Source organism: Vipera ursinii (assembly GCF_947247035.1).
Source record: "Vipera ursinii genome assembly, chromosome: W".
NCBI lineage: Eukaryota > Metazoa > Chordata > Lepidosauria > Squamata > Viperidae > Vipera > Vipera ursinii.
In genome coordinates, this window is record NC_139522.1 from 33,136,113 (window position 1) to 33,148,190 (window position 12,078).

At 44.9% G+C, this 12,078-nt stretch overlaps 1 protein-coding gene across 1 annotated transcript in view; it reads right to left on the reverse strand.

Moving 5' to 3' along the window:
• Positions 1–3,602: 3,602 nt before the first annotated feature.
• The window catches only part of LOC310648264 (ubiquitin-conjugating enzyme E2 Z-like), a 114,141-nt gene continuing 105,665 nt past the window's right edge, over positions 3,603–12,078 (reverse strand). Inside the window, exons 6-7 of the mRNA XM_083376015.1 lie at positions 10,422–10,512; positions 3,603–4,715 (exon numbers count right to left, since the gene is read on the reverse strand). Of these exons, the coding sequence (XP_083232141.1) occupies positions 4,545–4,715; positions 10,422–10,512 (262 nt within the window). The 3' untranslated portion in view covers positions 3,603–4,544. The remainder of the gene's footprint in view (positions 4,716–10,421; positions 10,513–12,078) is intronic.

Below are 12,078 nucleotides of genomic sequence, written 5' to 3' on the forward strand. Positions count from 1 at the left end.
GCAGAAAACCATCATTGACACCCTCCATAGGGAGGGAAAGCCTCAAAAGGTAATTGCAAAAGAAGCTGGATGTTCCCAAAGTGCTGTATCAAAGCACATTAATAGAAAGTTATGTGGAAGGGAAAAGGGTGGAAGAAAAGGGTGCACAAGCAGCAGGGATGACTGCAGCATGGAGAGGATTGTCAGGAAAAGGCCATTCAAAAGTGTTGGGGACTTTCACAAGGAGTGGACTGAGGCTGGAGTCAGTGCATCAAGACCAACACACACAGACAGATCCTGGACATGGGCTTCAAATGTCGTATTCCTCTTGTCAAGCCGCTCCTGAACAAACAACGTCAGAAGCGTCTTACCTGGGCTAAAGAAAAACAGACCTGGTCTGTTGCTCAGTGGTCCAAAGTCCTCTTTTCTGATGAGAGCAACTTTTGCATCTCATTTGGAAACCAAGGACCCAGAGTCTGGAGGAAGAATGGAGAGGCACACACTGCAAGATGCTTGAAGTCCAGTGTGAAGTTTCCACAGTCTGTGTTGATTTGGGGAGCCATGTGTTGGTCCACTGTGCTTCATTAAGTCCAGGTCAACGCAGCCGTCTACCAGGAGATTTTGGAGCACTTCATGCTTCCTTCCGCAGATGAGCTTTATGGGGATGCTGACTTCATTTTCCAGCAGGACTTGGCACCTGCCCACACTGCCCAAAGCCCCAAAACCTGGTTTAATGACCGTGGGATTACTGTGCTTGATTGGCCAGCAAACTCGCCTGACCTGAACCCCATAGAGAATCTATGGGGCATTGCCAAGAGAAAGATGAGAGACATGAGACCGAACAATGCAGAAAAGCTGAAGGCCGCGATTGAAGCATCCTGGTCTTCCATAACACCTCAGCAGTGCCACAGGCTGATAGCTTCCATGCCACGCCACATTGAGGAAGTAATTGCTGCAAAAGGGGCCCAAACCAAGTACTGAGTACATATGCATGCTTATACTTTTCAGAGGTCCGATATTGTTCTATGTACACTCCTTATTTTATTGATTGCATGTAATATTCTAATTTTCTGAGATTGTAGATTTGGGGTTTTCATGAGCTGTACGCCATAATCATCACAATTATGACAAATCACGGCTTGAGCTATCTTGCTTTGCATGTAATGAGTCTATCTCATATATTAGTTTCCCCTTTTAAGTTGCATTACTGAAATAAATGAACTTTTGCACAATATTCTAATTTTTCGAGTTTCACCTGTACAATTAGCTTTTGAGGCCTTCCCTTCACAAGGTGTCTACATGTACAGTTGCAAGAAAAAGTATGTGAACCCTTTGGGATTACGTGGAGTTTTGCATGAATTGGCCATAAAATGCGCTCTAAACATCATGTAAGTCACAACAATAGAAAAACAGTCTGCTTAAAATAATACTACACAAACATTAGCTGTTGTCATGTTTTAATTGAACATAACATGTAAACATTCACAGTGCAGGGTGGAAAAAGTATGTGAACCCCTAGCCTAATGACTTCTCCAAGAGCTAAATGGAGCCAGGAGTGAGCCAACCTTGACTCCAATCAGTGTGATATTGGATGTGTTGCTGACAGCTGTCCTGCCCTTTAAAAACACACACCTGTTTTGGGTTTACTGGTCTCAAGAAGCACTGTCCGATGTGAACCATGCCTCGCAGAAAAGAGCTCTCAGAAGACCTACGATCAAGAATTGTTGACTTGCATGAAGCTGGAAAGGGTTACAAAAGTATCTCCAAAAGCCTTGATGTTCATGTGTCCACGGTAAGACAGACTATCTACAAATGGAGAAAGTTTAGCACTGTTGCTACTCTCCCTAGGCGTGGTCGTCCTGTAAAAATGACTGCAAGAGCACAGCGCATAATGCTTAATGAGGTAAAGAAGAATCCGAGAGTGTCAGCTAAAGACCTACAGAAATCTCTGGCACATGCTAACATTTTTGTTGACACATCTACAATAAGGAAAACATCAAACAAGAATGGAGTACATGGGAGGACACCACGGAGGAAGCCATTGCTGTCCAAAAAAAATATTGCAGCACGTTTGAAGTTTGCAAAAGAGCACCTGGATGTTCCACAACACTACTGGCAAAATATACTGTGGACAGATGAAACCAAAATTGAGTTGTTTGGGAAAAACACACAACACTATGTGTGGAGAAAAAAAGCACAGCACACCAACATCAAAACCTCATCCCCACTGTAAAACATGGCAGAGGGAGCATCATGGTTTGGGGCTGCTTTGCTGCCTCAGGGCCTGGATGGATTGTTGTCATTGATGGGAAAATGAATTCCAGAGTTTATCAGGACATTTTGCAGGAAAACGTACGACCATCTGTCTGCCAACTGAAGCTCCGCAGAGGATGGGTGATGCAACAGGACAATGACCCAAAGCATACAAGTAATTCAACAAAACAATGGCTTCAACAGAACAGAATACGCCTTCTGGAGTGGCCCAGTCAGAGTCCTGACCTCAACCCGATTGAAATGCTGTGGCATGACCTTAAGAGAGCAATTCACACCAGACATCCCAAGAATATTGCTACACTGAAACAGTTTTGTGAAGAGGAGTGGTCCAAAATTACTCCAGATCGTTGTGCAGGTCTGATCTGCAACTACAGGAAATGTTTGGTTGAGGTTATTGCTGCCAAAGGAGGGTCAACCAGTTATTAAGTCCAAAGGTTCACATACTTTTTCCACCCTGCACTGTGAATGTTTCCATCTTATGTTCAATTAAAACATGACAACAGCTAATGTTTGTGTAGTATTATTTTAAGCAGACTGTGTTTTTCTATTGTTGTGACTTACATGACGTTTAGAGCGCATTTTATGGCCAATTCATGCAAAACTCCATGTAATCCCAAAGGGTTCACATACTTTTTCTTGCAACTGTAAACCTGTATTGCAATGGTTTTTTCAGAATCCACCAGCTATTCATGTCCCTTGGAGAGACACTTGGGGGAGAAGGAATACAGAGAGAACAGTTCCACCCTGTTCTTGGATGTAATCAGCTTTTTCAACACCCAAAGCTGCAGGATACTTTGAGCAGCAGAATGCCCTCTCTTATATCTGGAAGGTAGTGCAAGAACAGCTGGAAAGATACTGCCTATGAGCATAAAGGATCTTTAAAGAGAGAGGTGGGTACAAGCATGGATCCATGTATATTACTAGGCTGATGGCTGAATGCAGTCTTTCCTACCAGAATGGCTCCATGCTTCAGATCACCATGTGCATCAATAATCAGCTTTCTTCCAGTTTTCTAAAGGCTTAGAGTAGGTTCTAAAAGTCCTGGATCTTCTCTAGAAAGAGTTAAACTTTCCACGTTTAAAATAAATCAGAAGTCTGGAACCTTTTCTATATCATTGATGCAATCTGGAAGAATGGTTTTATGGCAGATTTTATAGAAAGACTCATCTACTACTGTGCAATGCCATATTTCAATTTCAACAAACTATTAAAATAAGACCCAATCCTTCGACAGGATAGTTCAATTTACTCCCCAGGTTTAACAGTCTAATAGGCACTGATCATGTTTCTTCTTTCTCTGTCACCAAAATCCTAGCTATGTTCCCCCCCCCCCCAAAAAAAGCTTGGAAGCCAGAGCTACTTCAGATAAGCATGCTAATCTGTTGGTAATGCTGCACTTATTGGTACTTTTCTTCTGCAACCATTACTTCTCCTAAACTATAACCCAACCCACAAATTATTTTACCAAGGGAGAGAAAAATTCTCCTTTAAAGACACCAAATATGGCCATTAAAAGGAGGTAAAATTTACTTTGGAAAACTGAAGTCTGATTTGCACAGTAGGCTGAAAACATGAATTTTAATTCTTTTCCTGGGTTGCGTTTTACTCCTTTCTTACTTGAACTCTGGGTGAAAGTCAGGGAAACAAGAATTTAGTAAAGTTGTGGAAACTGTTTTTTAAGAAAAAAATCAACACAAAGCCCAGTTCCAGCAGAAATTCTTCCTCTTTGGTCAGTCTAGGACAGGTAATATCAACCTAACTGGGAAGCTACAATGCACCAGATCTGAAGAAATAGGATGTGATGTACAAATGGTCAAAAATTGTTTTAACAGACTCAATTGTTAGGAGCCTCTCAAGGTGTAGAAACAAGCTGGGAGGGAGGTGCTAGGAATATGCAGTACATTTCTGAAACAAGAACAATGGAACAAATAGCCATGCTTTATCTCATGCTTCTTTGAGAACTGGGGGGGGGGGAAAGAGGACATAAACCTGCCTACCACAGGTTTTTCCAAAATGCTTTTTTGTGTCATTCTCTCAGAGGTCTCTTCCAGAGGGAAGGGTCATTTCCAAAACGCAGCCTGTCACAAGCCCAGATCAGTTTTCGCATCAAATCCTCTTTTAACAGAATGTACCAGAGCACTTGATGGAGATAACAAAAAGCCCTTTCTCCACTTGTGTGCTCACTCTGAAACCTAAACCAGTTCTTAGGTCTCTCGGGTCCTCCACAACACCTGGAGTTGGAAGATCCCACCCCCACGTTTTGGATTCCCAAGTGATCAGATGGGAGGTATCTAAATTTTAATGCTCCCCTGAGTGTCCATCTCTGTTTCTGAAGAGCTGCTTTCCGAGTCTATGTCTCGATTCTCCTGCTGGTGCTTCTCCTGCACCTTCAGGTGGATTCCTTGCAAACGTGCTAGAAGGGACTGGTAGTCAAAGTGTCCTCGCTTCTCCCCAAAGGGGTCCTGAAAGGGAAAAATGCAAAAAAAGTAGATTTCAGGGTCAATGGCAGATCAATCAGAAACGAAATTGGACATTGAGTTAACTATTCCAGCAATAAAATAGCTCTTCCCCAGCCACTCTAAATTGCATTAGCAAATGAAGAGAGCCTGGAGAAGCTGGGGATATAACACCATGTATGTAAATTCTGTGAGCAATATGCAGTTTTGGTACTAAAAACTAATTGGTGGGTTACAAATTCTTTCATTCTAATGGTAAAGCTTCTGTTTTGGGCTTCAATTTAGGGACCAGTTCTGGATCCTCAGCTGCTTTGGCAGTCTTGATGATATCCTTGATCCTACAGTAGAACAGTATCTCTGATATCCTCTATTTATTCACACAGTGTTTTCTTCTGCATGGACAATTACAATTTATTCTGGACAAAGCAGAGAGTTGGTTTTGGCCATGCTGCCCTGCCTCAAGAATCTTCATCCATCTTCTGCCTTCACCCAAAAAGGGAAAATCCAAATGAAACCCCCGCAGATTTGGCTCTTTCTAAATTGGGTTGCTTCATACCGTCTCCTTTTGAAGCAACCTTTATACTGCAGAGGAGGAGGAGGGAGGAAAAAAAGCTAATCAAACTATGTTTTATAGAATTAACTTGCATAACACACTGAACCATACAATAACCTCAACTTAGTTCAAAAACATACTGAGTGACCAAGCCAACCACAATGTAGCCTAGCATGTTGTGTATTCCAGCCAGTCTGTACACACATCTGAAACAAAACCACAATGGCATCCTGTAAACACAAATATAGCTTATCTTATGCACACTGAAACTTTGACTATAAATACAACATGCATTTTAAGAAGCTGTTATGGTCTAGAACAGGAGTGTCAAACTCAATTTCACTGAGGGCCGCATCACCATTCTGGTTGCCCTCACAGGGCCAGGTGGGTGTGGCCAGCTTGGCATGGCTGTGTCTTGATTTCGCTCATGTCAAGAGGCACTTGTGCTAGGCTGCAGGGTCCCGGTGCCCCAGGGGCTCGAGGGCTGGGCTGGGTGTTTGCCCTTCACTGCCCAGGGTTCCGGGCAGTCCTGGGGACTATCAACACTAACCAGGTGCCTGGATCCTCCTCCGGGCAGGTCCACGCCCAGTCTCCTCTCTGCTTGGGCTGTGGTTCCATCAGCCCCATCTCCTTCTTGACAGTGTGACTCGTGCATCGCTGGGGGCCCAACCATTCCAGGCTGTGGCTCTGCTTCCGGTGTGAGTGCGGTGTTCTCCTTTCCGGCCCTGCCACACAGCAGAGAGGGCAACCCAGAGGCAGCCCCTGCCAATGCTCGGCTTGTGCCACTCCGCAGTCCCATCTCCCCTTTTCTCCCACAGGCCAGGTCCCGTCCGCTGCCTGGCAGACACAAGGCCAAAAGAGCGGGCACCCAGCCCGTGTGCTGGGCAGAGAGAAGGCCGGGCATGGACCTGCCTGGAGGAGGATCCGCCGCCCAGTTAGTGTTAATGGCCCCCCAGGCTGCCCGGAGCCCTGGGCAGCAGAGGGCAAGCACCCAGCCTAGCCCTCAAGCTCCCAGAGCACTGGGACCCCACAGCCCAGCCCAGCCCCACTTCCCCAAGAGGGTGCCTGGCTGCACTTACCTCCCCCTCGAGGCTGCTGCTGCCAGTGCTGCTGCAGGATGAGGCAAGATGAGGCGGGACCTGACAAAGCAAGGGCCGGGCGAGGGCAAGAGAGGCCCGGCAAGGCGATGGCTGGGCGAGGGCAGGAGAGGCAGGGTGTGACAAGGGGAGGCCGGGAGGGGTAGGGCAAGGTGGGGTGGGGCGAACAAGCTGCAGCTACTGCCAGGCACTGCCAGCCCCCAAATGCTCACCGCCTTCTGTGTGTGTACTGGGGGGCACCTTGCCAGGTTGGAGTGGTCTATGCCCAGGGCACTGGGGGCCAGTCCCTTGCCATCTCCGGGGTGGCCCTGTGGGCCAAATCTGGGCCCATCGTAGGCTGGATGTGGCCCGTGGGCCTTGTGTTTGACATGTCTGGTCTAGAAACAGAATTCACCAAAAAATCTTGTGATTTCAGATGAGCTTGCATAGAACTTTGAGCTGGACCACAGTCAGTGGCTAAAACTACTAAAAAAAGTGTCAATATCAAAAATGTGGAAGCCTTCATTAACACCAATATATTAAAAATTGTCAGTCTACATTTAGGAACTTGTATTGAGAAAATATGGTCAGTACAAAAATTAGTGCAATGAGTGTAAAGCCTGAGATGGGTCTTCTATGAAGAAAACAGGCATCTCTAAACAAACTTCTTACTAACTCCAGAAAAATGCAGTGACCAGCTTCATTTAGGGTTAGGGTTGAACAACTTTTTTGGAGGGCATAGCTTCATATTTTACATGGGGTGTAGGAAGCAAAAGCAATGGCCCAAAGTAGGCAGGGTCATGTCACATATATGGGAAGGCCAAGATCCTTGGGGGTCTTTTTGTGGGGGGAGGTTTTCGGATGTTTTTAGGAGGTGGGGTTCCCCCCCCTTTTTGCAAAAGGATTGTACTAAAGTAAGCTAATTTTTCAGGCAAACCTTACACTTTATGTTTCTTCTTCAAAATGGATGGAAAAGGAACTACTAATTTTCAGCAATCATGCCACTGTAATTTAGCAGCTCAGCCCCAAGACCAACAAGAAGGTATTTGGTCCCCTGCATAGGCTTAGACCACATGAAGTTCTCTTGTGCTTTGAAATTAACTTGTGCTTGGGCAACTTTTACAAACTCTGCTTTGCAGAAAAGCTGTCCTGAAATCATGTAATAATTCCTGTTCCACTTGAATGAAACAATCCTGCATTTTAAAATAACATAATACTAAATTGTGCCAGTCAAATACAGGTGGTAGAATCACATGCTTAAACATTACCCAATTTTCCTTAATATATAAAAACCCCTCTAAACAAACAAAATGTTAGGATAGTTCAGAGAAAGTTTCTCTAGACCTCTTCTCTATTACTTGACTGTTTCTGTCTACAGGTGAAACTCGAAAAATTAGAATATCGTGCAAAAGTTCATTTATTTCAGTAATGCAACGAAGAAGAAGAAGAAGAAGAAGAAGAAGAAGAAGAAGAAGAAGAAGAAGAAGAAGAAGAAGAAGAAGAAGAAGAAGAAGAAGAAGAAGAAGAAGAAGAAGAAGAAGAAGAATTTTATTTGTATACCGCCCTTCTCCCGAAGGACTCAGGGCGGTGTACAGGGCAAACATATAAAAGTACAGGAATACAAAAACTAAAAAAGAATTAAACAAGATGCCCAAGTTACAACAGTAGATTAAAATACATTTAAAATAGCAATAAAAACTAAACCCATCCCCCATCAGGCCAGGCCGGCTTGTTCGAACAAATAAGTCTTCAGATCGCGTCGGAAGGAGCGAAGGTCGGGCGCCATCCGGAGCTCAACCGGCAACTGATTCCATAAATCCGGGGCGCCCACAGAGAAGGACCTCCCCCTGGGGGCCAAAAGACGACATTCTCTGACCGGTGGCACCCTGAGGAGGCCCTCTCTGTGGGAGCGCACAGGGTGGAGGGAAGTTGACACCGGCAGCAGGTGATCCCTAAGGTACTCCGGACCCATGCCATGTAGGGCTTTGAAAACCATTACCAGAACCTTGAATCTCACCCAGAAGACAACTGGGAGCCAATGCAGCTCACGGAGCAAAGGTGTAACATGGGAGTATCGGGAGACTCCCAACACAACTCTCGCGGCTGCATTCTGTACCAGTTGGAGCCTCCAAGTGGTCCTCAAGGGCAGCCCCATGTAGAGAGCATTGCAGTAGTCTAAACGAGAGGTCACGAGCGCATGAGTGACCGTACGTAGGGCATCCCGGTCTAGATAGGGCCGCAACTGGCGCACCAGGCGAACCTGGGCGAAGGCCCCCCTAGTCACAGCTATTATGTGGTCTTCCAAAGAAAGCTGTGAATCTAGGAGGACTCCCAAGTTGCGAGCCCTATCTACGGGGGGTAATAACTCACCCCCCATAGAAAGAGATGGAATGTTCTGAATATCCCGAGATGCCGGTACACACAGCCACTCAGTCTTGTCAGGGTTGAGTTGAAGCCTGTTCCTCCCCATCCAGACCTGAACCGCTTCCAGGCAACGGGACATCACGTCGAGGGCATCACTGGGGTGGTTTGGGGTCGAAATAAAAAGCTGGGTATCATCAGCATACTGATGATACCCAACTCCAAAACCACGAATGATCTCACCCAGCGGTTTCATGTAGACGTTGAACAGGAGAGGTGAGAGGACCGACCCCTGAGGAACTCCACAAGCGAGAGGCCTCGAGGTCGACCTCTGCCCCCCTGCCAACACCGACTGCGAACGTCCCAGGAGATAGGAGAACCACTGAAGAACCGTGCCTCCCACTCCCAATCCCCTGAGATGCCTCAGCAGGATACCATGGTCGATGATATCGAAAGTCGCTGAGAGGTCTAATAGGACTAGGAAAGAAGAAGAAGAAGAAGAAGGAGGAGGAGGAGGAGGAGGAGGAGGAGGAGGAGGAGGAAGAAGAAGAAGAAGAAGAAGAAGAAGAAGAAGAAGAAGAAGAAGAAGAAGAAGAAGAAGAAGAAGAAGAAGAAGAAGAAGAAGAAGAAGAAGAAGAAGAAGAAGAAGAAGATGATGTTGGAAGGGACCTTGGAGGTCATCTAGTCCAACCCCCTGCTAAGGCAGGAAAACCTATACCATTTCAGACAAATGGCTGGCCAGTCTCTTCTTAAAAACTTCCAGTGTTGGAGCATTCACCACTTTTGGAGGCAGGTTGTTCCACTGGTTAGTTGTTCTAACTGTCAGGAAGTTTCTCCTTAGTTCTAGGTTGCTTCTCTCCTTGACTAGTTTCCATCCATTGCTTCTTGTCCTGCTTTCAGATGCTTTGGAGAATAGCTTGGCTCCCTCTTCTTTGTGGCAGCCCCTGAGATATTGGAACACTGCTATCATGTCACCCCTCACCCTTCTCTTCATTAAACTACACATACCCAATTCCAGCAACCGTTCCCTATAAGTTTTAGCCTCCAGTCCCCCAATCATCTTTGTTGTTCTTCTCTGTACTCTTTCTAGAGTCTCGACATCTTTTTTACATCGTGGTGACCAAAACTGGATGCAGTATTCCAGGTGTGGCCTTACCAAGGCATTGTAAAGTGGTATTAGTACTTCACGTGATCTTGATTCTATCCCTGTTAATGCAGCCTAGCACTGTGTTGGCTTTTTAGGCAGCTGCAGCACACTGCTGGCTCATATTTAAGTGATTGTCCACTAGGACTCTGGGATCTCTCTCACAGTTACTACTATCGAGCAAGGTACCACCTATACTATACCTGTGCATTTGATTTTTCCTGCCTGTTATTCTAATTTTTCGAGTTTCACCTATATGAGATAAAAGAACTAAGATCCCCCAACGTAAAGAGATATGAATCTTTGCCCAAAAAGTGAAGAAAGATTCAAATTGCCATCCTTCCATTACCTCTTAGCCACTTCCTGCTTGCACTAATATACTAGCAGCCCATTTCTCTAACTTCTGTGAACATTTTGAGGGTTTCTAACTCAGGTTTCTATATTCCTGTTCAGAAAAAAATGTGAATGAAAAAGTTCTTTTCTCAGATCAGAAGATGAGAACTCAATCCCCAATTATCGCTATTGTTTTAACAAGTATGTCTGTAACAGTCGACATGTACACATCAACTTGTCCTTACCTGCATGGACTGTCCCTGGAGGTGAAGCCTCTCTTTGCACACCCCCTCATAAAAATCATAATATTCCATGAAGGACTTCTCCATAACTCCACTAGCAGAAAAGAAACAAAGTGTGAGACCACCCAGCAATAATGCCATGTTTTTCCCCCCTATTGAGCGAATGCTTGGTTTTAAAAACTGTATTTTTTAAAATCCAGACACAAAACAGCAGCTTTGTTCAACAAGTGCACCCTCATTATACATAATATTCCAAAATCCGTTAGTACAAGGTTATACATAATATTCCAAAATCCCTTAGTACAAGGGCAGACTAGATTTTCACTTATGTTTATTACATAAAACTAAATATCCGTATAGACCAAGGATACCCAACCCCTGGGCTGGCCTATTTGGAATTGGGCCGTGTGAGTGGCTGGCCGGAGCGCACATGTTCGCAGCTCAACTCATGCAAGCAGAGGGCTGGCAGGGAATCGTACATGTGCGCAGTGTGTGCTCACACAAGTTGGGCTGCGTGCATGTGTGTGTGCCGACCCACTACTCATGTGGCCCAGTTCCCCTCTTCCTTCCCCCAGCCGGGCTGCCAAGTCGCAAAGGCTGGGGACTGCTGATATAGACCACACTATTTTCTTCTCTAAGAGTAAAAATAAGGATTTTTGTCCCCATACGAAAATAATTTCAAACAATATCTCCTCAGCATCTATTCGTAGCTGTGCCTGTACAAATTAAAAAGGCAAAATTCTGAGAATCTTTATCATTCAAGTACACCACTACATGCTACCCTATTAGTCCAACTTGAGTTGAACAAACAAAAAAAACCAGTGTTAGGTCCTCGTATGTTGCTTCTTCAATATACAAAAATCTAAAGTGCTTTATTATTTTGTGCTTGTTTGGGAGACAACAAATCAGGAGCTGATTTAGACATGTCAAGAGCTAGGTTTGAAGAACCATTTAAGTAATAAAGTAGGAATGAATACACCTCAGAACTCAAAATAACGAAGTTGGAAAGGACCTTGGAGGTCTTCTAGTCCAACCCCTTGCTCAAGCAGGAGACCCTATACTATTTCAGACAAATGGCTGTCCAATTTCTTCTTAAAAATCTCTAGTGAAGGAGTACCCACAATTTCTGGAGGCAAGCCGTTCCACTGGTTAATTGTTTTCACTGTCAGGAAATCTCTCCTTAGCTCTAGGTTGCTTCTCTCCTTGATTGCTTTCCATCCATTACTTTTTGTCCTGCCTTCAGATGCTTTGGAGAACAGGTTAAGCCCCTATTCTTTGTGGCAGCCCCTTAGATGTTGGAACACTGCTATCATGTCACCCCCTAGTCCTTCTTTTCAATAGACTAGACATACCCAATTCTTGCAACTGTTTTTCATGTTTTAGCCTCCAGCCCCCAATAATCTTTGTTGCTCTGCTCTGCACTTTTTCTAGAGTCTCAACATCTTTTTTATACTGTGGTGACCAAAACTGGATGCAGTATTCCAAAACTGTGGTCTTACCAAAACATTACAAAGTGGTACTAACACTTCACGTGATCTTAATTCTATCCGTTAATGTAGCCTAGGACAGCACACTGTTGGCTCATATTTAAGTGGTTGTCCACTAGGACTCCTAGATTCCTTTCACAGTTATTGCTATTGAACCAGGTACCACCTATTGT